Source organism: Perognathus longimembris, chromosome 7, assembly GCF_023159225.1.
Source record: "Perognathus longimembris pacificus isolate PPM17 chromosome 7, ASM2315922v1, whole genome shotgun sequence".
Classification (NCBI taxonomy): Eukaryota; Metazoa; Chordata; class Mammalia; order Rodentia; family Heteromyidae; genus Perognathus; species Perognathus longimembris.
The window spans coordinates 46,611,556-46,636,767 of NC_063167.1; the positions used below are offsets into that span (position 1 = coordinate 46,611,556).

The 25,212-nt window shown below is 40.0% G+C and overlaps 1 protein-coding gene across 1 annotated transcript in view; it reads right to left on the minus strand.

Moving 5' to 3' along the window:
• Positions 1-23,901, minus strand: part of Slc35d1 (solute carrier family 35 member D1) — a 44,224-nt gene extending 20,323 nt beyond the window's left edge. The window contains exons 1-8 of the mRNA XM_048351544.1: positions 23,588-23,901; positions 22,762-22,795; positions 22,574-22,660; positions 21,323-21,390; positions 19,777-19,848; positions 19,108-19,176; positions 16,641-16,743; positions 12,490-12,582 (exon numbers count right to left, since the gene is read on the minus strand). Coding sequence (XP_048207501.1) covers positions 12,490-12,582; positions 16,641-16,743; positions 19,108-19,176; positions 19,777-19,848; positions 21,323-21,390; positions 22,574-22,660; positions 22,762-22,795; positions 23,588-23,790 — 729 coding nt within the window. The 5' untranslated portion in view covers positions 23,791-23,901. The remainder of the gene's footprint in view (positions 1-12,489; positions 12,583-16,640; positions 16,744-19,107; positions 19,177-19,776; positions 19,849-21,322; positions 21,391-22,573; positions 22,661-22,761; positions 22,796-23,587) is intronic.
• Positions 23,902-25,212: the final 1,311 nt, after the last annotated feature.

Genomic DNA, 25,212 nt, shown 5'->3' on the forward strand with positions numbered 1-25,212 from the left:
ATTTCTTCCCCATAATGTTTGAAAACCAAAGCACAGCCCTGGTCACACAAATGCAGCTGAAGTCTTAGTTTGAAGCAGTTGGTTCTAAGTTGTTACTGTTGTTTGAAGACAAAAGAAAATAATGAAAAGAAATTAAGGGTGTGGGGGTCAAGTCATCTTTCATACAAGAGGGAAAGTTTCTCTTTTACAAGCAAGATGAGTTTGATAAGCCAGTGAAAATCATTCCACTTCTTTAGAGGTCAACCTGTCCAGCTTCAACTCTTGTCATTCCATATAAAGCCTTCGGCTCCAGGTTGCTTGTGGTTTATTCTTTTCTTTTCTTTTTTGCTGGTCCTGGGGCTTGAACTCACGGCCTGGGCCCAGTCCCTGAGCCTCTTTGTGGTCAAGGCTAGTGCTCTACCACTTCAACCACAGCACCACTTCTGGCTTCTTCTAAATAGTTTATTGGAGATCAGCGTCTCACAGACTTTCCTGCCCAGGCTGGCTTTGAACCGTGATCCTCAGATCTCAGGCTCCTGTACCTAGGATTACAGGTGTGAGCCACTGGTGCTGGGCTATTGTGATGCATAAAACATAACAAAGCTTTATATTTGTGTGCCTTTGCACAAAGCTCTTCCCCAACACTGACTCTTGTTCACCCAGAAGACTAAACTCAAGGTTCCCTGTGGGGCCTTCCCTGATCAAGCATTTCCTCTACAGCTTAGTACTTCCCTCTAGGGCTCTAGATGCTGGCATGAACCTATTCCTGTACTCCATGCCTTTCTATGGCAGTCTACAGACTGTGAGCTCCACTAGGGAAGACCCACCCATCTCTAATCATATTTTTCACCTACCACTTACCAGACAGTTTGAGGTTCTTTTTGTTGAGGTATAAAATAAAATTCACCAACTTTAAGTACATAATTCAGTGAGTATAATCATTAAAAAGGAGATTCGTACATCCCACTCCTCACACAAACAGTTCCCTCTGGTCCCTTTACAGTCAAATCCCTGGTGTAATTTTAGTACAGCTCTGCTTTAAACAACCTCAGACCATGGTCTTTTTGTCTTGTCTTCTTGGCAAGGTGCTTTTGAGATTCATCCACACTCTGAGTCCATAAGTAGCTCACTCATTTGTACTGTTAATTACTATTCCATCTTACAGCTATAAAACAGTTTAGTCACTTACCAATGGACCTTTATTTGGGCTGTTTCCACAATAATTGCACTAACACAGCAATGAATCTTTCAGTAAAGTCGAAGTCTTGGATACATGGTTATTTATCTTGCATAAATACCTAGAACAAGGAATTGCTACTAGACATGTAGCTAACTTTATCTTCACTTTATAAGAAACTGTCAAAGTAGCTACACAATCTTATATTTCACTTTCTCACCAATATGAGAACTATTCAGGCCATTCCAGTAAGCATTAAGTGGTATCTCATACTTTTAATTTGCCTTTCCTTAAACCTACAAGGTTTAGTATCTTTTAATTTGCTTATCTGTTAGTATCTTTATTTCATAAGATGACTACTTAAATGTTTTGCCAAATTTTTAATAAAGTTACCTGTCTTCTATTGACTGAGTAGTGAGATAGCTTTTTAATATATTCTTGATAAGCACCCTTAATTATACATACATGACATACATACACATAAAGACGTGACTTAGGAATGAAAAGTAACTGGAAATATGTGGCAAAGCCTCAAATAAACTTCCTTATACTTCTGAGCTCCTTCCCTCTGTTAAGTCTAAATAAATATTTCCTGTGCTTTCAATGTATAACTGAGCACCTTCAAGTCAGGCCTTGGGCACAGTGCTGAGGATGGTTTGTTGAGCAAGCATATACAACAGCAACAAAAAAACAAACAAACAAAAAAACCCTACTGGCCCAATACTTTTCGAGGGCTTCTACATATATCATTTGATTTCCAAAATCACACTGTGAGATGGAAAGATCAGGTCATACAAAAAACAGCAAACTTTAGGTGCACAGCATATAATATACACTTGAAAGTCAAGGTTCTCTACACCCAATAAACTCTCTGAGGACCTAACTATCTGGAGAATAATATAGTAAGTCTCATGAACATGATTCCTTTTCTATCATATTCAAAAACAAAAATAGAATTCTCATGGCATTTTCCTCTCCCTGTCTCTGGAGAAAGCCAATGCAAGGCACAAGCAGCCTGCTGCAGGCCTCTGCTTTGCCACAGGAACAGTCAATGACCCCAACAGGACAACTACCAGCCATCTTAAAGTACAGGATAAATGTGACCTAATGGATAAAAATAAGACCCACCCAGTTTGTACAATATATAGGGGCCTGCTCCCCTGCCCTAAAGAGAACACTTCAAAAGTCAATAAAAGCTAACTGAGGGCCTTCACTGTGTGCCAAGTTCACAAATATTAAGTAGCTTATCGAACATTATCCAGCTAGTTCACCTCCAAGCCTAGTCTACCCAAACAGAAATAAGGACTCTCATGGGACAAGAGACTGTAGGTTCTCATACCTGTAATTTGTAACTGTTTCTTGCCAAGACGGTCTGTCCTCCCTTATCATCTCTGTGTGGAATGTACCGGCCCTCAGTGCCTTTCCTTGAAACAAAAGAAACCCGCTAGGTACAGAGTGGCTCCATGATGTCTCCAGGGACTAACTGGCCACTGTTCTGTTTCTTTCATGGGGAACTCTCCTTAAACCATGAGAAAGAATCTCTTAAAAACAGCATCTGGGGCTGGGAATATAGCCTAGTGGTACAGTGCTCGTCTCACATACATGAAGCCTTGGGTTCGATTCCTAAGCACCACATATATAGAAAAAGCCAGAAGTGGCACTGTGGCTCAAGTGGTAGAGTGCTAGCCTTGAGCAAAAAGAAGCCAGGTACAGTACCCAGGCCCTGAGTTCAAGCCCCAGGACTGGAAAAAAAAAAACAAAACAGCATCCTCACAAAATAACAAAAACAACTAGACTTTAGAACATTCTAGCAACCAAATAAAAAGGTTGCTCGCAGCTCGAATCTTCCTTCCTCAGCCGGTGCTGTCCCCTTTCCTCAACTTCTTTTTTCTTCCAATTAAAACTTCTGCCTGAGAGTTTGTGCTGTAGGTCTCAGTTTTATTTCTATAAATGCTGGGATGAAAATTCCCTCACATACTACATCACTTCCATCTGTACTACTGGGTAAATGTAAGGTTCTCAAGTTTTGGTGGTTTTCCCCCTAATGGTTCTACATGGTTACTATTATCAGATCAGTGACTCAAAAAGCAAGAGTTAGTAGAGAGAAAAACAGCACATTTCTCCCATATGCAGAAGCTAGATGTAAAATACAACTGGACATGATAACTTATACAGGGCCCTATATATTTATATACAAACAGACTAAAGGATACTCCTAGGGGAGGAACCCTAAGACATAACTGCTCTGAACATCTAAAATACTATTTATCAAAATGAATTCTAGGAAATGGAAACATGGGTTTTGTTGATGGCAGTGTTTTCGTTGCTGTTGTCTTTTGAGGAGGGGCAAAACGGAGGCACAGAAATGAAGGGAGGAAGAATGAACAAATGCAGTCATAGTATTTAATATAAACTGTATAAACAATGAACTATGCAACTCGGGGGAAGTGATAGAAGGGGAAACTGGAGGAAAGCAAAAGAACGGGTTATACTGTCCAAAAAAGAAATGTATTCATTACCTGACTTATGGACTTAATTACAAACCCCCTGTACAACTCCTTCATAATAATCAAATTGGATTTTAAAATTTTTTAACAAGAGTTAGGGCTGGGGGTAGAGGCCAATGGCAATTTGCCTACTAAGCATGGGCCCCAGATTTAATTCCCTGCACTACAAAGGAACAAAACAGAACAAGAGTTCTACTTCTAATTCTGCATATGTATGATGAGAATCTCACATAACCAGTGGGTACTTAAAATATCTTATCAAATTTCTACTTATGGCATTCAGGAAGGTTTTCCTGTAGCCTTCTGTGAGGTCCTAAGATCACAACCTGAGATCCACCTATATCACACATGCTGCCCCACTGGCCTTTGGTGAAGACCACTGAAGACCAATGAAGAAAGACACTTAAAATGTACAAAAAATTTATAACAGAAGACATCACTCCCAGAAGATTCCACTACCCTTATCTAGCAGTAGATAGGCAGATTTTCACTTCCCTAAGACAGGAGATACAGAAGGCACAATGACTATATAACTTTGCTAATCAGGGGCAAAATGTGTCAACAAAACCTCTGCTTCTAGAGAAAATGCTAATAAACAAATATTTTGAAGACAATGACCTTCCTGGTCAGTCTTCAAGGCCTGCAATCTTCAGTCTTGGCCAGTGGTGGTTGTGATAACAGAACACACAAATCAGCTTTCTTAAGCTACCTTCTGTTTTGATTAAAGTCTCCAGTTCTGTGGGTGCAATACCAGAGGCCAAAAGATACTCCAGTGGAAAAACAATCTCACACAACCAATGGGCACTTATTCTCAAATAACCAAACTTAAACTTCTCCTAAGTAGGAAGATTTCTGGTTAAACAAAACTACTTAGAAAAATAAAGCTTTATGTTAAAAGCTTTTCTTTATTTGCTTAGGCTAAATAAACGAATACAAAAATGGGGTCTCTTCTCTGAGTGAAGACTGAGTACCAATACTACATAATCCATAGCAGGGCTAAAATCTAGGTCAAGAATATAATCAGATTCTTTCTTTTGAACCAGCTCTGATCAGTTAATTTTGGCTGTCAAAGCCACTGTGTTGGGAAAGAGTTGGAGGCTGTGTCTAGGCTCAGCACAAAGGTGGTATGAATACTTGGCAAGGAGCACAGGGTAACAGTTGTGCCAATTTGCCACCCTAATCAAGTGAGAAGCACAGCAGAATTTCAATGTGCATGTCAGTCTTAGATGCAACTGTTCCTGTTTCTAGAAAAATTTACTAAGCAGAATCAGCAACTTTCTTGAGATGTGTGGTAAAAATCCAGTGTGTAACTGAGACATTTTTCTGCTGTTCTGATAAATCCCTGCTTACTCTGAACTTTAAAAATAAACCACTTACACTTTGCCATCATGGCAAAGAAAAAAAAATTGATGAATAATGTCATTCCATTTTGAAATTACTTTCTCCAAAACTACTGAGGAAAAAAAATTGTATCCAAAAGTAAGCTGCTAAGAAAGTTGCTAGAGGCAGAAAGAGGCTGGCAGGATTCTCATCCTACCAGGGGAATGTTTGGTGAGTTCCCCAAACCAGTGTATTCTGGATAGCCACCTACCTCTGCACAACTGCAGCCATTTGCCACACCTCCCCTGCTATACTTCCCCGCACCTGGCTTAGATACACTGCTTCCCTGGTATCTTCAATACCACTGCTCACAAGGTTCTTCAAAGACTTATAAAACCTATGCATGAGAGCAAAACTATACAGTCCATCTCACCAACCAAGCCACTGTTCCTCCTTAAAAAGGCATATCCTTAAAGAGGAGAATGGATAAAAAGTATTGACTTTGTCAACCAAACAATATAAAGACAGAGAGAAAAATCTATTCATTAATTAACTAAAGAACTCCTGGGGGGAAAGGGGAAGGGGAAGAGGGAAGGGGAGAATGAGGGAGGAAGTAACAAACAGTACAATAAATGTATCCAATGCCTAACATATGAAACTGTAACCTCTGTACATCACTTTGACAATAAGAAAAAAAAAAAAGAACTCCTGATGTAATCCTGTGTGTTGCAAATATAAGAATATCCTACCACCCAAAAAACAAGAGGACTAGAACTGTCTGCATGTAGAAGAACTAATTTAGGGTGGCAGACTCAATCTATATGGCTCACAGAGTGACCCCAAAAAGATGAAAAGCTAACCAGACAACTTACTATTTCTACCTTATTCAGTCAGTAATGGTGAGTAATAGGAATGTCCAAGTAGAGGATTAGTGCAGTAATTTTTCCTGGAACTCTTCTGAGCCATGTACTATAAGCAGTGACATAATGAAGACATTATACAATGTACCAGTGCCTACAGTACTGGCCTTGTATGAGCCACAGCAAAGGGTCTGTTCTTCCACCCCTAAGTGACAGCACCTAAACTGGTGTCTACCAGGAAGCCAGGCTTCAACTCCTGTCATTGAATTGCTGGCTTTGTGCTGTACAAATTCCCTTTGGAGAGGGCAACTTGTAAGTTTTAACACAATCTATGCTGACATTGAGAAGTTGTTAGTTAAGAGATCTGTAGTTTACCTATGTGGGATACCTTTTATTAATGGAAAGCTGACTTTTACATTAACATATTGATTTTAGAAATTTTCTTTTGGTGGTGGTGGTGGTGGTCGTCATAGGATTTGACCTCTGGACCTGACTACTGTCCCTGAGCTCTTCACTTCAAGGCTAGTGCTCTACCACTTTGAGCCACAGTGGCACTTCCAACATATCTGTTTTTATTTAAAGAACATTTTAGAAAATACACACTTTTAAAATGAGTATTAAATATAGTAATTCTTTGGTTTCTAATGAACCTAAATTTTCACAAAACTTGGATAAACAAAACAAAAAAAAGATAAAACTACACATACAGGGGGCTGGGAATGCTGTCTAATATGCATGAAGCAATGGATTCAATTCCTTAGCACCTACATAAACAGAAAAAGCTGGAAGTGGCACTGTGGCACCAGTGGTAGAGTGCTAGCCTTGAGCAAAAGGAAACCAGGAACAGTACTTAGGCCCTGAGTTCAAGCCCCAGCACTGTCCCCCGCCCCCAAAAAAACCTACACATACATACAAATGAGTTTGATTTCTCAGAATTTTTTGTCAAGATGTTTTGCACTATGTTCTCTGGGATAAACTGTTCAGCTGGATCTCTTCAGAGTTTTGGTTTTTGTTTTCCTCTTTAGCCCCGAATTCTTGCTCAAAGTGACTATGAGCCTCCTCAAATGATGTGTCCACTCCAACCTTCTGTTGGATTCCTGCCCTATCAGAGACATTTCCTCTCCTCTGCCTACTAACAATGAGACTTAAAAAAAATACTCAGATCTGATTTCTTCTTGGTTTGTGCTGTGAGTCAAGTCTGTAACTCTCAATAATAAAAACAAATTGGTTTGTTATTTGCCATTTCCCACAAGTATTTTTTAATTCAGTATTCATCATAGAATAGTCATCATTTATTTTGCTTTAAAAAACTCTGTGTCTTTTTCTTATTTATAATGTGTATGCCCTAAGTGAATATACCATAGACACTACTGGTCTGGTGCTTTTTTACATTGAACCATGTATCTTGGAAGTCTTTTCATTTGCTACATAAACAGTTTCCATGCAGTAAAACATTCTGGTTGAGGAACACCTGCAGTCCAGTGATAAAGAATAGTTTATCAGGAAGTGATGGGCCCAAACCAGCTATGATTACAGAAGTACAGTATCCATCGTGCCCTTTACTCCTCTGAAACCATCTTAGCCCAGAAGAGTCCTTCCTAGAGAACATTTCATCCAACTAGCATTTCCACAAGGAAACAGTGAGAGACAAGAGAGACTTGTCCAGTCAGACAGTGCTCAGTGAGAGAACTGGAGGCTGCTGGTCTTCTGCAGCCCCTAAGTCTGCTCCATTGTATATCTTATATCAGAAGCTTTTCAAGACTTGGAGAGGAAATTTCCAATTCCTGTGCACTGCTCCTAACTTAGAAGGAAGTAGGATGGGGTATGAAGAGATGAGTGAGGGCATACGTCTGAAATTCTGGAAATCTGGCTTCTAGACCTGAGTCCTCCTGGGCCCCAGCTTCCTCATTTATGAAACAATAGGTTTGAGCCAGCTGCTCTCCCAGGTATTTGGCATCTTAAAGATGTCAATCTTCTAACCATGCTGATGGGTCTGTTCTTGGTATGCACATGCTTGTTCCTAGCTCCACCAGAATATATCATCCGTTTTTCCTCCCCAACCTTGCCCAAGTCCTTGGCTTTTGCTGGTATTTACCTACTTGGAAAATGCTAAGCACTCTCTCTACAGGACTTAGAGCCTGTTTGTTCTTCCCCTCTACCTAGGTTACTGTCCCTCCAAAAAAACCACACAAACTCGTCTCTCAACATGTTTTAGTTGTGTGTCTGCTCAAATGGGCCTTTCAAAAATACTTCCCTAACCATGGTATCTGAAGTAAGACTTGGCTATCATTTTCCTGGCCTTCTCTCTCTTCAGAGCACTCACTACACACTTTACGTGTAGTCTATCTCACTACCTTAGAATTCAAGCTCTTCTTAAGCAGGGACATGGTCCTTTTGCTGTGGTTAGAATAGCACCTGACATATCAGCACTTAATACTCACTAAAAGAAGGAAATATGATTATACACTAAGCAGACAAGGACAAGCAGCAGACATTTTTTTCTGTGTCAGTCCTGGGGCATGAATTCAGGGTGTAGCTTCTTTTGTCGCTGAGCTTCTTTTGCTCAAGGCTAGCATTCTACCACTTGAGCCACAGCATCACTTCTGGCTTTTTCTGTTTATGCGGTAGTGAGGAATCAAACCCAGGTTTCATGTATGCTAGGCAAGCACTCTACCAGTAAGCCATATTCCCAGCCCCAGACTTGTATTCTTATTACTAGTCTTTTAAGTAGCACTATGTACGTGGCTGCTCACATTTGACACCTTGTGCTATAAAGAAGCATTACACAGAAGTCCCAAATGCAGGACACTCAGGGGCAGAAAGACTGTGGGAAAACCTGTAATCTGGCAAACACACAAGAGCTCTGGAGTCAGTCAAAATGGTTCCAGTTTAAATGCTGCCACTGTGCAGCCCTGAGTTTGTACCTAACAGGAATGTAAGCAAAGATCAAGGAAAATGACTTATACAGAAGCCTCTTGTCAGGTACAAGACACTGCACACTCTAGAAAAATCATTACCAAGCACTAGAAACAGGCTTAAACTATTTATTTGGGAACAACCTTATTTAAAAATAAAGTGCCATAATACAGTATCCATTCTTCAAAAACAAATAAATGCATATAGATGCATGCATGTCTCTGTGTGTACATATCTGTAAGTGGATATGTCTGTATATATATGTATATTCACATATATTCATCTGCATTTTAAGAGAGCATGCACACCCCCAGGAGACATATACTGACAATGAAGCTGATTTATTAGAAAAGTCTTACCTGAATCTTGCCTCACTTCCCAATCTATAATATGAACCCTATCTGACAAGGCTTTCAACAGACCACTGACTATAGGAAACTAAGTCTTCCAGCAGAACATTCAAATTCTTTCCACTTTCCAGTGGAAACTTCAAACGCTTTTAGACTACTAGGACCCTCCTGGAAACCTTAGGTCATCTAGGCTTCCATCCACCATTTCCGAGCAATGAAAGCAAACCACCTGACACATGGCTATGACAGACCCCCCCCCCCCCCGCCCAAGCAGGTCAGAATTATTTGTTGCACTATTTCCACTTAACAGCAAATATTGATATTCAGCCTACACTAATTTTTCCTAACCTGACCCCTTGTAGAATTTATGGACAGACATGGCACTTTGGTGAGAGATCTTACACCATCTCAGAACCATGCCAAATGCCATCACTGTGTGACAAAAGTGGCATTTTTCATGCTTTCCTAAGAGAAGTTAAAGTAGCTTTCTTAGCACAAGATGCTCAGAAATACTAATCTGATTTAAACTTAGAACAAAATTATAGTGACTTGTCTCATAAGCTTACGAGAAATTAAGGAACACAAACTGAACTCTTACTTCCTAAGTCAGAGCTCATAAACTACCAAAACTAAAGTATCATTCCATCATCTACATTTTAATTTTGTTTCTAGGCAAATCTCCATGGAACAATCTACCCTCAATCCCAAATGGGTAGAACTGACCTACTTCTATTTTACAGCACTGGATAAGGATACCCCTAAATTGCTTCTCCCATACAATCTGGATCAGCACATTGTGCTTACATTAGCCGATCTGTTCCCAGAAGACTTTATAGTGTTAAAACACTTAATTCATTCTCTTTTTTCTTTTTACTCAAGTCTAACACAGTGACATGCACACTAGCATGTAACTACCACAATGTTAAGGACAGAATGTTGGACTGGGTCATAGCTGAAGTGGTAGAGCACCTGCCTAGCAAGTGTGAGACCTGAATTTAAAACTCAGTACTGAAAGGAGGTGGTGGGGAGCTATGTTAAGGAAAAAAATCACAGGATTATAAGAAAGCCAGTGTGTATAACCCAATATATGTTTTATAAGTAACATAAGAGTGAGAATGAAAAACACGATGTGAAAACCAAAACACTAATGAAGTATGACTACCAAATAATAAGTTCAGAACACTTCAATAAGTGGTTTAACACCCCAGCTTGAATACTTGAACACATTTAAATGAACTGACATTCCTCAAAAATCATATTTCCTAATTTTTTTTCTTTTTCAGGTCTGTAAATTGAACTCAGGATCTCACACTGGTAAGCAAATGTTCTACAACTTGGGTTATGTCCCCTAGCCCTAAAACAAACCTTTACCTACCACTTCCACTGGTAAAACAGACAACTCAAATTTAATTCTATTGTACTTAAAACTGGAAGAAGAATAAGAAACTCCAGATCTAATACTAATGTAAGTGGTGGTAATGTAACTTTTCATACAAAGTACAGCATTCTTAACCTAAAGCATTTCCATCTGAATGTGAATTACCAAACTCTGAAATAGGCACAAATTATGATACAACTTCTCTGTAAACTGTCATCACTCTGGAATGAAGAAATACCGCCTTTAGACAATTTATTCAAGTAGCTACAAGCTACTTGATGAAGTCAAACCTTGGTGAAAATTCCATCGTTGCAAAGTCTTTAGGAAACCAAACTTTACTCATTCTAGATTTTCTCATATACAGTGGCCTCAAGATTTATACCCACTTGCCTGGCTATGTAGTTGGGGATGGTTTTTTTTTTTTTTTTGCCAGTCCTGGGGCTTAAACTTTGGGCCTTCATGCTGTCCCCGAGGTACTTTTGCTCAAGGCTAGTACTCTACCACTTGAGCTACAGCTCTACTTCCTGCTTTTCTGTGATTAACTGGAGATAAGAGTCTCAAGAACTTTTCTGCTGGAATGGCTTCGAACCCCAAGATCCTCAGATCTCAGCCTCCTGAGTAGCTGGGATTATAGGCATGAGCCACATGTGCCCTGTTGGGGATGGGTATTTTATAGTACATTTCTTCCCCAGAGCATAAGCATAATGGGTGCCTGAGCCAGCATCTGATAGAAGTAGGCAGAACACCATGACAAGACCATGTCCTCTGGACTATGGATTTAACTTATGACTATACTTCCGGCCAGCAGGATGACCTTAGGGAAGTCATTTAGTCAAACTGATCCCTATCTCAGTAAAACAAGGTAATTCAAACTTTCTGCACTCATTGTGAAGACTACATTATACTGTCTACATTTCATGTAGTATATAATATGGACTCAATAAATGTTAATTTCCAATCCCATTTTCTTCACAGCCACAAGAGTTCTTACTGAACACTATTGGTTACAGCAAAATTCTGTTTAGGTCTACCGGAAGTCAAGTAGCCATTCATGACAATATTTACACATGTATTCAAGATGAACTATGCCAGTACTTTTAAAAGTCTTATTAAAAAAATTAAGCTTTGTAAATTGCCAGTACACTGTCTTTGTTTTTCACTAACCTAAATGAATTTTTCAATAGTCTAAACACTGTCAAAAACCTATAATTTCAGCTCCTGGTTGGTTATTCTGTAAAAAGAATCACCATATTTACTATGAAGAAGCCGGGAAAATTAAAAGGAATCTTAGAACAGAAAATCTTGATTAAAATACTGAATTTCATTTTAGTTTGCACAATTCTGTGCATTCTAATAATATCAACTTTTCTTCTATGAATACAGGCTTACTTTAGAGAAAAACTATTTTATTACTCTATTCTGGATTTATTTAACTAAACTTTTGTTGGAAATTGGTAAACTAGTCCATTAGTTACTATTTATATTGTCAGAGCACCACACAATTCTAAGTATCTTCTAAGGAAAAGAAAACAACATGGGATGTAAACCAGGATGACAACTATAAACAAAGAATTCTAGTGATGTCTGACATTTTGTTTAGGATTTGAAGAATTCTTTTATTTCAGGTTTTGGGGATTTTTTGCTTCCCAAAGCTTCTGTTCCTATTTTATAGTTTAGTATAAGTGTAAAAATCACTCACACACACACACACACACACACACACACACGCCACCATGCTGGCATTTAAGAAAAGGGCACAACTTAGCATGCACTATTTTTATGCACTATTTTTATGCTGACAGCCAGAGCTATTTTGAGCCATTTTAGTACTTTCCAATCTTTATGCCCAGAAGGATGGTTAGTAACATATTAGCAAGGTAAAGAGGATTCACAGCATAAGGTCACTTAATAAGTACTTTAATTTTAACAATCCAAAAGTCTATCTTTTGTTCATAAACAATAATGTAACTGACAAACAAGTCAAAACCTTATAAAGTCCTACCTTTTGTGCATCTCCTGTGAAATATGCAATGGCCAAGGTGGGCAGAATCATGAACAGTGCATTATAATAAAGCAGACCATATTTTCCCAGCTCCTAGAAGAGTACATAATAAGAGATTTTATTTGATTCCAGCAGACAGATAATACAACTTGATACATAGTACTATCCCAAGTACACAAACACATGATGACTTGCAAGTTAAAAACCTCTTAACTTCAAGCCAGGCACCAATGGCCCAGACCTATAGTCCTAACTCTTTAGGAGGCTGAGTCAGTTTGAGGATCATGTTTTGAAGCCAACCTAGGCATAAAAGTCCATGAGAAGGGCTAGGAATGTGGCTTCATGGTAGAGTGCTTGCCTAACATGCATGAAGCCCTGGATTCAATTCCTCAGTACTACAAAAGCAGAAAAAGATGAAAGTAGCACTGTAGGACAATTGGTAGAGTACTTACCTTGAGCAAAAGAAGCTCAGGGACAAAAGAATCTGAGACCTGAGTTCAAGGCCCAGGACTGGCAAAAAAAAGTCCTGAAACTCTTATCTCCAATTAACCAGTAAAATGCTTCAAGTTGAAGTGTGGCTCAAGTGGTAGTGTGCCAGCTGTGAGCAAAAAGCCAAGTGAGAGTATAAGGCCCTGAGTTCAAGCCCCACTACCAACACAAAGAAAAGAGAAAAGAAAGAAGACAGGACAGGAAAATTTCATTTTCAGTAACTATATTTGAGTCCAAAACACAGCACTAAGTCTTCATGCCATATGACTTGTGCTCACAAGCCTATGATTATAAGCAGTCCTGAAATTATAGGTAATAAAATTTCCATCTTATTAGAACCATCTTTATGTGGCCATAATGGCTCTGGGTTAAGCCAAACAAGGTTAGGGTCACAAGCATAAATGAAAATGTTTGCCTCATTTGTAAGGCACCAAGAAAAAACCCGCATCAGGAGCAACAACCTTTGAGAATATGTGCCCAAACTGGATATCCAGGTGGTTAGCAGGAAGTAGAGGCTGTACAAGCAAGCCGACACACAGACACACATCATCCATGCAACTGTCAAAGAATATATACTAACTCTAAACAAAATCCCACCCTCTAAGTTTGTTGTTTGTAATCTGTGAACTAGGAAAAGCAGATCAATTACCTTTGTTCTACTACAGATATGTCTTAAGTCATTCTTGGGTTAGCAATTAAACATCTCCTAAGAGCAAAATACTCTGAAATCCTCTTTATTTTCTTCTAGATTTCGGGATGTATTCTAGCAGCCACTAGTCACATGAAGCTATTTAATTATAAATAAACAAAACCCCCATTTGGTTTCTCAATTACACCAGTCACTTTTCAAGTGTTGAGTAGCTGTATATGTCCAATGACTCCTGGTAATGGAGAGCAGAGATAAAGATTTTCATCACAGAATTTCTGCTGGACAGTACTACTTCAGAGAGCTGAAGCTGCTGGGTAAATGGTAAATGATTTGCGATCAGTGTCTACTTAGGCTAAAAAATAAAACAAAAGTAAAACGAAATCTCTAATTGTTCCTTTTTCTCTATTCACAAAGAAAGCAATGTTTACTGATGGCCTCCATTTAAACAGAATCATCATTTAGTCACCAAGATGAATTAGTGCAGGACAAGACATAAGAGGCAAAGTTAAAGAAAAGATGTTAGAAACAAAGGAACCCTGTCCCCAGTTCAAAGAAAACTGCAAACAAGGAAGCCTACTAGAACAGCTACCCAATCTACACTCTTTTCCTGGAAGCACTGCTGGTCAAGATAACAGGACTGGACATTAACAGTACTGCTAATACTATAATCCAGTAGACCACGTGTATTCATTTTCTTCTCAGTTCCAAAAAAGGACCTGAGGTAACTTCAAAAATTCCATGCATGTAATAAATAGAGCACAGGAGAACTAAACAGATAAGGTCAACTGACTGACGATAAAATACGGATAGGAAAATAAGAAAAAATCATGGTCGGTTACAAGATTCAGTTATAATATTAAAAACTAGATCAGATGCTCTGAGTGATCTCTAAGATATATATCTTATATAGGTGGTCATTTATGATAAAGTATGATACCAAGGACAACTCCTTCAAAAACAAACCAATGATACACAACGCTGAGTAGCTTTATATGCAGCTGTTTGTTATAGTAATGTAACTTCACAATGAAACAAAAAGAGATAGGCTTACATGTTCAACTTTCTGATGGTCTGACTTCACCTACAACTAAAATTTAATGTGTATATGTGCAAAGTATAGAAGCAAACAAAAAATACTAATACTTGGAAAAGCCTTTGTATGCATGTTACCAATAAAGGAAAATGTTGAGCATACAAAGTTCACATGTACAAGATCCAGGCCATAAAACTTAGTGTTGATAGGGATCAGAAATGATAAAATAATGGCACTCACAGGGAAATGGTCAGGATCTTGAACAAATAATGTTGAGCGAGACAAGCCTAGAACACAGAACAAAGGTGCATGGTCTCCTTGATATATGATTGTTGGGGGGGGTGGGGGGAACAGTAGAGATCATGTCTGTAAAATTACAAACTTCTTTTCAAATGGTATTTCCACATGTCTGGGTCCGCAACTTTACATTATGTATCTAAAACCAAACAGTTACTAAATAAACATAAAAAGGTCCAGGACAGACCTATCAGAGGATCACAATAGCTCAACAGCAGACTGGGTATATGGCCTAGTGGTAAAGTGCTCGTCTCGTATGAATAAAGCCCTGGGTTCGATTCCTCAGCACCACATATGTAGAAAAAAGCCAGAAGTGGCACTGTAACTCAAGAGGTAGAGTGCTAGCCTTGAGCAAAAAGAAGCCAGGGACAGTGCTCAGGCCCAGAGTCCATGCCCCAGGACTGGCAACAAAAACAAAACAAACAATAGCTCAACAGCTGTGTACATATAATTATATAAGATCAGGTTAAGCAAAATGAACTCCAAGAGAAGGCAACCGGATTTTATTGTTGTCGTTAAGTTTAATGCACTAGGTGAATTTCCTTTGGCATACCCCCTGTGGTTACTGTATATGATTTTGGTACACTGGATATTGTATATATGCTTACCTGAACTAGGGAAGGGAAAGAAAAATCAAGGAGGGTATAACAGATGTGACAAGAAGTGTACCCACTACCTTATTATGTAACTGTACTCCCTCTGTACATCACCTTGTCAATAAAATTTAATTAGAAAAAAGGAAAAGACAAAAAAAACCCAAAAAACTTAGTGTTGACCCAGAAAGTATGAACCTAAAGTTCCACAAAGGGTCCCACTACTTTTAAGCAAAGTACACAAAGGCTATCTTTGTTCTTCAGCCCCTTCCAACACTCACTTTCTCTCATAACTGCCTCGAAGCTTCCAAATATCTCCTTCTCATCCCAGATCCCTCATCAGGTACTATATAACACAACCAAAAACATTTATCACACTTTTCTCAGTGAATATTCCCTATTTTACCTACCCACTAAATGGATACTCAAACCATCCCATCTAGAAAAGATATCATTAAAACCAAGTTTCTAATTTAAAACTAATTTCCTGGAGTGGGATGCAGCTCAGTGGAAAAGTGCTTGCTTAGCAAGCACAAGGTCTTGGGTTTCGATCTCCAACACCAAAAAAAGAAAAGACAAAAAAAAAGAAAAACACCATAAAACTAATTTCTTTATGTGAACAAAGTATAGACATTTTACCCTTAGAGAGCCTATGTGTTTCCAATTCCTCATAATATGTTTTTTATTGCACACATTTCCCTGACTGGCCAATATCTACTAAAGAATAAACATCTACTAGATGCTAGTGGCTGGTTCACACCTGTAATCCTAAGAACTCAGGAGTTTGAGATCTGAGGACTGAGGTTTTTAAGTCAGCTAGGGCAGAAAAATTTGTGATACTCTTATCTGCAATTAACCAGCAAAAAGCTGAAGTTAGACGTGTGGCTCAAGTGGGAGAGCATCAGCCTTGAGCAAACAAGGCAAACAAGAGGTTTAAAGCTCTGAGTTCAAGCCCCAGTACAGGCAGAGAGAAAGAGAGCTAGCACAAGTAAGAGAGAGAGAGCGCGCGATACACACACACACACTCACACACACACACACACACACACACACACAGAAGGATGAAGGAAGATCTAATACTGCTACCTACTTTTGAATCTAATTTTTGTTTCACGTATGCACCATTTGCTGCTGTGAGAACATCATTTATCAGAATAAAAACATATCCTTCCAGATCAAATGCCAAGTCAGAACTGCAAAACATAAGCAATACAAGAACAACTTACATTTCAAGAAAATTAATTTAAGCTTAAATAGGTCTTGAATGGAAAACATGCAAAAACATATTCTCATCTAGGATATAAAGATTATTTTATCAGATGCAAGTATTTCTTGAATCCTAGTCATATATGGCAATTTCATACTCCCTGAGGGATTCTTTAGAAATGAGAAGCACTGTTGCTTAAATACATCATCAGAAATAATCAGTCATGGAACCAGGCATGTTTGCTCAAGCCTGCAATCCTCTAACAGTATATTGCTCTGATTTCAATGTCAGATAACACAAAATCAAATTAACTATTATGGGGCATCTCTGAAATAAGCCGACAGCATCAATTTCATAAATGAGGAAACCAAAAAGATAAGTTAACCTGTCATTTTTTCAGAATTTCCACAAAATACAGAACTTACTTGAACAGTTATTTATGAGATCAAACCACAACAGTGTCTAACCACACAGTGGGAATTTAAATACTCTAGGCATTTTTCCAGAAACCTTTGAGATCAGGCAAACTGAACATGTCTACTGCTTAATAGAGTACTGAACACAAGATTACAACCAGTAAATTATGAATGAAAATCTGAGAGAAGTATGCCTTCCACATCCTTGAGCATCCTAGTCAAACTGTGGCTTTGCATTCTACAACTTCACAAAGTTGTTACTAAAACACACACAAACAAACTTTAGCTAAATTGCTAAAGGAAACCAAAGCCTGAGCTTATACTCTTCAGATTCTCTTCCTTCCATCTTTTTTAAACATTAAAGGATCTAATTAGACAAGGTTGGTCCTTAAAAGCTTTATGCAGGCCAAAGTAAGGCCTGAGGAAACCCTGTTGGTTAATTCAGTTAGATCCCATTGGTTTAAAGGAAATGTATCTAAATATAGAATAAAAGGTAGGTTGCAAGTATAGAATTTTTCTTCAAGGAAAGAAAAGAGGGAAAAGTCAGCTATCCAATCAAATTCTAGTAACCAATTATGCTATTCTCTTGTGTGGGGGGAGGAGGAGTGATGATATTTCACTTGCAGATTTAAAGCAAAAAAGAATTTGCCTTGTATTCCTCCTACTTGTTCCACAGGAACATATGATGAAAGTAAAGGCTCCAGTCCAAGAAGCGCACTGCAACCCACAGATGGAAAATGTATATCAGGCAGAATTTGTGGCATTAGCAAATCCAGCTCTGCATGCTCAGGTGGACGAAAATGTTCTACAAGGCGTCTACAATCATTTTAATTTCCTGAGTCTTTGGGTATACACTTCCCTGGTCTATTTCTTAATTCATACCTTCCTACCCTCTCTCCCTTTCTCTCTAAATTGTCACACAATATCTGTACATATTTATGGGAAATGGCAGTAATTCTACTTCTACACATGTATACAATGTGTGATCATCCAATCAATTTGTACTTTTCTCTTTAAGCTTTTATCACTGCTTTCTGACATGTGTTTTAAAACTAAAGCTTTAAAAAAAAATGGGGAAAGCTTTAAATGGATAGAAATACCTAAGTTACATTTGTGATATTATTCCACAAGGCAAATACTCCATTGTTCTGGCCTTCCCTCCTGGAATAACAGACACTACTTCTTTAGGAGCATGCCAAGTAAAAACAAGCCTCTAGTTTATAAAATCACACAGGCTTCGAAGTTGAGCTAAGATTCCATTTCCTGCTCTGCTCTTACCAGGTATCTGACCTTGATTAAGGTACAAAACGTAAGCTTCAGTTCCTTCAACTATTAAATAGGAAATTTTATACCAATGCCTCTCAGCTATTAAGAATACATAAATAGGGGCTGGGGTTATGGCCTAGTGGCAAGAGTGCTTTCCTCATATACATGAAGCCCTGGGTTCCCCAGCACCACATTTACAGAAAATGTCCAGAAGTGGCGCTGTGGCTCAAGTGGCAGTGTTAGCCTTGAGCAAAAAAAGAAGCCAGGGACAGTGTTCAGGCCCTGAGTCCAAGGCCCAGGACTAGCAAAAAAAAAAAAAAAAAAAGCCTCAATGAAGTAAAAATAAACTACCTTTATTAAAAAAAAAAGAATACATAAATAGTAAGTATTCAATACCAAATAGATTGTGAAGTAAACAAGATATGCTCAGTAAAAAGACACTAACAAATCCTAACTTGTATGAACTGAAATAAATATCTCTAAAATTTACAACTTTGTTACAATTGATCTTAATACAGCCAAAAAGTCTTAACTTTCTGATGTCTTTTCAGTATTTTTCAAAGATATGCTATTTGGGCTACAAAGAATTATTCCTTCTGTTAAGTGATCATTTATTAACAATAGTTACAAATAATTTCTCATGTAATATCCACAGGGCCATATCTTACCTGGCAGCTACAAAGGCTCCAATAATCATTGCAAATACAGTCATTTTAATACCCCAAGAAAAGGTCTTCCTACAAAATAATGAAAAAACATGTAATGTGACTATTTATACAAACTCATTTTACAACACAAAAAGTGACATTTTTTAAAGACATAAACAATCATATTTTAAATATTTCCAAGAAAACGTATTTTTAAAGAACCTTCTAATGAAGTAAAACTCACATTGTTATACAAAAAATTATCTGGAGTGGCAAGAATATTAACATTTGTTACTACTAGTGAGTATGAAATTTTTTAAGTCAAAATATCTTTTAAGTAGAAATACGTTGCACACAGCAGTAAAAGCAGCCAAGACAAAAACACATTTAAAATATCCACTTATGTGATCCAGCTTCACCTAATGGCAGCAGCAGATATAGAAAGTCTAGAAAGTAAAGCCTACATCCACACAGATTTCAAACTCTAGCTCACAACCTTTCCAACTGCTGCTACCACAAACTACCCATTCCTACAGCAATGACAAAAGGTTGTTTAATCTTCCCAAAAGCTTAAGTAGGAGAAAGCCATATAATTTTAGTATCCCACATAGCCTGGGTACCTTCCCAAAGTTTGTAAAGTGTGTGTGTGTGTGTGTGTGTGTGTGTGTGTGTATCAGAAAATTAGCTTACTTGAGTAAAACTCCTTCAGCAAACATTGTAAACAGGATGGAGAACCTTCTCAGAACTGTAAACATGGGCAAGCTGCAAAAACAAGGATAGTTAAAATAAATTTTATCTATTTTTATTTTGAAAGCAAGCTTCACCAAGTTGATACTTTAAAACAATGCTAATCTCTTTCTTTCATTATGGAAACACTATGCCAATTAACCCCCTGATTAAGTTAAACTCTTCTCTCTAAAAATAAAGGAGTTGAAAGTGTAAAAATGTTGCCTTTTAAAAACATGTACAAAATGTGAGATACTTTTAACTTAAATGCTACAGATAATACATGTATTTTCAAAGAATGACATACTTTAAACTTTTAATCTGTTAATTATACGAATACTCTGACTATACTTTTGTTTAAGTGAATTTGTTTCTTCTCTGGGTAGACTAGCTTTCTTCTCTACTCCTAAACCACCTAAAAAAATCTATGAAACTATTACCACATGAAACATTCTCTTATCTTTTTGTGAAGTCTTCTAAATTCCTAGGTCATCCAGCTAGTGATAAACATATAATCTTCTGTAATATTATTATTTGTGAATATATCTTATCTTACTCCAAAGTGCCTTATCCTCAACTGCAATCAAAAGCACATGTGAATGAATGAATGGGTAATAATGGATGAAAAAAGCACACAGAATATAAGCAGCACTCTGTAGAAGGCCTGCATTTCTTTCCAAGTAGGTCATGAGAATGGAAAAGGATGCCCTACCCATGATGAACTTGATTCCTTGGAACTCTCCTCACAGACCACAATGGCCATTCTGCCAGATTTCTTGGTTTGGTTTTTGTTTTGTTTGTTTAAAGGAGAAAACAATAAATGCTTTGCCTCTGATCCTCAGAGACCTTACTATTTTACAATCAACCAATATGCCAGGGTTTTGTTCAGCGCACATGGAAGCATGAAGCCCTGGGTTTCTGTTCAACTGTCTTCCTGTGTGTAGTTTTAATGTCACACCCCCCATCACAAAGTAGAGAAGCCAGGTGATTGGAGGGTAACACAGCTGCCAAGTTATAGAAGTGAATGGGCAGCCTGCAGGGACACTGTAGGCTAACACAGTCATCATACATGGACCAGCATCCCAATCTGATTCTAACCACTTCATGCTACAAGAAAAACTGTGAAAGTCCTGTGTCCATCACTGATTATGATGTGTGGGATTTGCCTGCATACAGTATTTATGAACTATAAGAAATGGAGTCCCAAGCCTGATATGTTTCACTACCGCAGGTCTAGAAAACAATAAAAATCTCTCACAGCATTCTACATTTTAACACTTATAATATCAAAATAAGAGGGGATAAGAAAACAAAAAAAGCCACTCTCTCTCTCCAAAAGAAAAGGTGGAAACTAAAACCTTGGTGCAAACTTCATTCTTTAGTAATAGAAGCTTTCTGGTCCTTTTTTATCTTTCCAGTGTCAGTAGTAATAAATGAAATTTTTGACATTCATGCACAACTTTAAGAATACATTATATTAACCTCACTAGTAAAATAAAGTTATCCATACTTCAGTTTCTTTGTGCTGAACAGTCCCGTGATTTGGTTCCCAAAATATAGTAGAGGTAGTGGAAACGTCTAGAAAATTTAAAAAGGGATAACAAAACTCAATAATAAAGACAGCTAAAACAAAATCCTTTCACATAGAAACAGTTTTGTTTATATGATCAAATTCTTTCTACTCGAAACATAAGATTTGTTCTCATAAACAATTCTGACCCCCATGAAACACCCAAACATTAATTATTCTCTGATACAGCACAACTCTAGCAGAAATTGGGAGAAAGACAGGAAAGAAAAGAAACAGGAATATGAATATGACTGACCAATGTGGGGGCAGAAATATTTGCTTTAAAATATACTGTATAGGTCTTTGGCTCTGAAGTCAGCAGAAAAAGGAAAGGAATTTCATCTACATGTGGAGTCAAGAGGAAGCAGACAGAAGAATATGAAAGTAAATAAACCCAAACAATAATGAATACAGGATACACTACCTAGAGTATATGACTCACAGAAACTGCAAAACTGCTATAATCCCAACAAATGTGAATTTATTTGAACAGAAGGAGATAGGCTAGTGCTGGTGGCTCACACCTGTAATTCTAGAAAATCAGGAGGCTGAGATCTGAGGATGGAGGCCAAGATCTGAAGATCATAACAGTTCCAATCCAGCCTGGGCAGGAAAATCCTTGAGACCACTAATCTCCAATAAACTATCAAAAAGCCAGAAGTGGAGCTGTGGATCAAATGATAGAGCCCTTGTCTTGAACAAGAAAGCTCAGAGATAGTTCCCAGGCTCTGAGTTCAAACCCCAAGATTGGCAAAAAAGGAAGAAAAAAACAAACAACAAAAAAAAACAGAAGGAGATTCCTAGTTTTGTCTCCTTTCTTTTTTCTTTCCTTTCTTCTGTTCTAGTTTGGTGTGGTGTGGTGTGGTTTTAGGCACTGTTTTGTTTTGGTGTTTTGTTTTGTTTTTTTCCTAGCAGTTTTGGGATTCGAACCCTTTGACTTGGGCCCTTTGCTAGGCAAGTGCTGTACCACTGGAGCCTTGCCCCCAAACTATTCCTTTCTTAATTTTAAAGAGATGCGGGACCTCTAACGTGTATTACTGCACTTTCTCTTTAGTTTCATTGCATGTACTCTAGACTGGGGATGGAATGTCAAAGATGCCATTTTTAAATATGCAAGGCACTGACACGAATACAGACAGTCATTACTTTTTCATAAAATAAAATGTGGGTTTTGTTTTATTTTATTTTTACCTTTCGAGGTACATTTCTGTCAAAGTCAGGAAACTTGACTATTCTGAGTGCCTTTCCCACCCAGAGAACGGCTACTGTGGCCACCATCTGTAAACAGAGAACACACACAGATGCACTGTTCCACACAGAAAGACACACACAGAGCTTCTGACTACACCAACCGAGGAATGCCAAGGATTCCAACTAACCTGGCCAAGTCCAACACAGAGCGAGGAGGGAAACCTACAAAAGGGGTAAAGAAGTCGGGAAGGGCGGGGGGAGAAAAGAAACAAGGTCAGGAAACCCAGTGAATTCAACTTAAAAATGCATTTTGATTCCTCAACCATGCCCGTCTTTTACTCAAATATAAATCGTATTTTTTTTAATTGGGGTTTATAAAGTCAGCCGCCCCGCCGTTTTTTGTGGCCCGGAGGGCCGGCCACTTGTCTCATCTTGTCTGGTTATGTACAATTTCAATCGGCTTCCTGCAACGGAAGACGTGAATTTCTACATCTCTTCCAACGACTGCACACCTTTAATTTAAAAAAAAAAAGGAAAAGGAAAACACAGTCGCACGCACACGCGCACGCGCACACACACACACACACACACACACACACACACACACACACACGTGCCCCGAGTCCCGGTGACAGCAAGAACCGTGGATCCCGGAGGCTGTCAGGAGCTCGGGGTCCCCGGAGCCCCGCTCGCAGCCCCCCTGCCCGCCCTCTCCGCCTCCGTGCAAGGATGCACCGGGGTCACCGAGTCCAGGAGCAACTTCGCTGCGCGCCCGGACAGGCGGGGAGCTCGCGATGGGAGCTCCGCCTGCACAGCGGGCAGGGGCCGGGAGCTCCGCCGAACGCGACCCCAGCCCCGGGCCTCGGCCCGCGCCCCGCGCCCCGCGCCCCGCCGCCCGCTCCGCCCAACTCGGCTCCGCTAACAACTCGGGCGGCCGAAGTCCGCGGAGCGGCGCCGCCCCGCTGCCCGCCGCCCGCGCGCCGTCCCCGCCCGCGGCCTCCCCGCCGCCCGCACCTGTAGTTGGTGAGCACGCTCTTGTTCACCACCACGATGAGGAAGGAGCTTACGCCGTAGAAGCCGGCAGCCAACAGCTTCAGGAAGAGCGTCAGCGTTTCGGCCGGCGCCATCCCCAGCGGCTCCGCATCGCGGTGTGCGGAGGACTCGGCGGGGGCTTCTCCTTTCACCCGGGCCTGCTGACGTCTGTGGACTTCCGCCATGGCGGCGGCGGCGGCGGCGGCGGCGCGGGCCCGGGAGCGGGGGGCGGGGGGCGGCGTGCGGGCCGCGGGCTGAGCGCGCTGAGCGGGGTCGGCGGGGACTCGCGGCTTCTCCGGCTGCGATCACGGCCTCGGCTCCCCGCAAGGCCGCTGCCCATCCCCGCCCAGGGGCAGGGACTTCGGGGTTCACACCCTCGGGGACTTTGCTCCCGCATTGTGAAACACGGGGATCACTGGCGAGGGACCGCCCCCAGGGTGGCTTAGGCAGGGGTTGGAGAAGATCTGGAAAAGGGGAGTGGAGGGAACACCGAGCCGGGCCGCGCCGGAGAAGTTGGGAGACCAAACTTGGGGGGGACACTGAGGCGTCCCGGCGGAGACCCAAAGATGCGGCCGTGCTGCGCATGCGCAACAGCGTTTGCCTCTTGTCCTCTGGGGGCGCTCACCTAGGGTCGGGGAGCCCCTACCACGGAACTAGAAGCCTTGTGCCCGGGATAAGTGCCTCCCTCCACAAGGGTGCAGAACCTCCCTCTGCTTCTGAAGAAGTAGTGATGGCAAAGTGCATTTAGGCTCGTTCCGAATGCCCAGTGGTCTCAACAGCCCACATTCAACAGATACTCATTCGGCAATGCTTAGGCTGTTCACACATTCCAAACTTCTCTGCTAAGAACGTGGGGGGGGGGGGGGGGGGCGAATAATGATGCTGACATATCCAGAAAAGTAGCAAGACTATCAAACTGCCTTGGGAAATGGCAAACGTACCAGATGTTTGGACCCTAAAGTACTTGAGTTTTAATTCTTGGGTCTCTTGACATATCTTCCCTCCCAAGCTCTGTGCTCTTTGGACAACTAAATGACCTTTCTGAACCTGGATCTCTCCATCCCCTATGATGTAAAGCTAGAAAAAAGCTTGTTTTCAACAGAAAAACAGAAGCAAGTTATCAGTTAAAGCAAAATAAAGAAGTATTGTGCGGCAAAATATACCTTAAATTCATGAGAAAATAGAGAAGCCACATCTTGAAAGTTTGAATTTGGAGTCTTTATTGGAACGCTGGTGATCTGCAGCCCAGCCAATTACAAAACCCTGCAGCCCAAAACAGGGCTTGCACGGGTAGCTTTATAGACAAAGGTCACATGTTGGGTGGAGACCAAGCCTCAGCAAAGCAGTACACTTAAACACTGCAGGAGGAGGAGAGCAAGGCATCTATGTATTTCCCAAAGCAGGACCCTCCTGGCTCTCCACATGGAGATAGTCATCTGTAATTCAAATGATGGCTGGTCTCACCTCTAGGCCTTAGAGCTTGGATGGACAGCCCCCCATCTCATGTCTAGGCTTCAGGATGTCTGCAAGCAGCCCCCAATACCTGGCCAGGTACCAAGATGGCTGTGACTCAGTTTCCACACTACAGTATCTACTTTTGATACAAG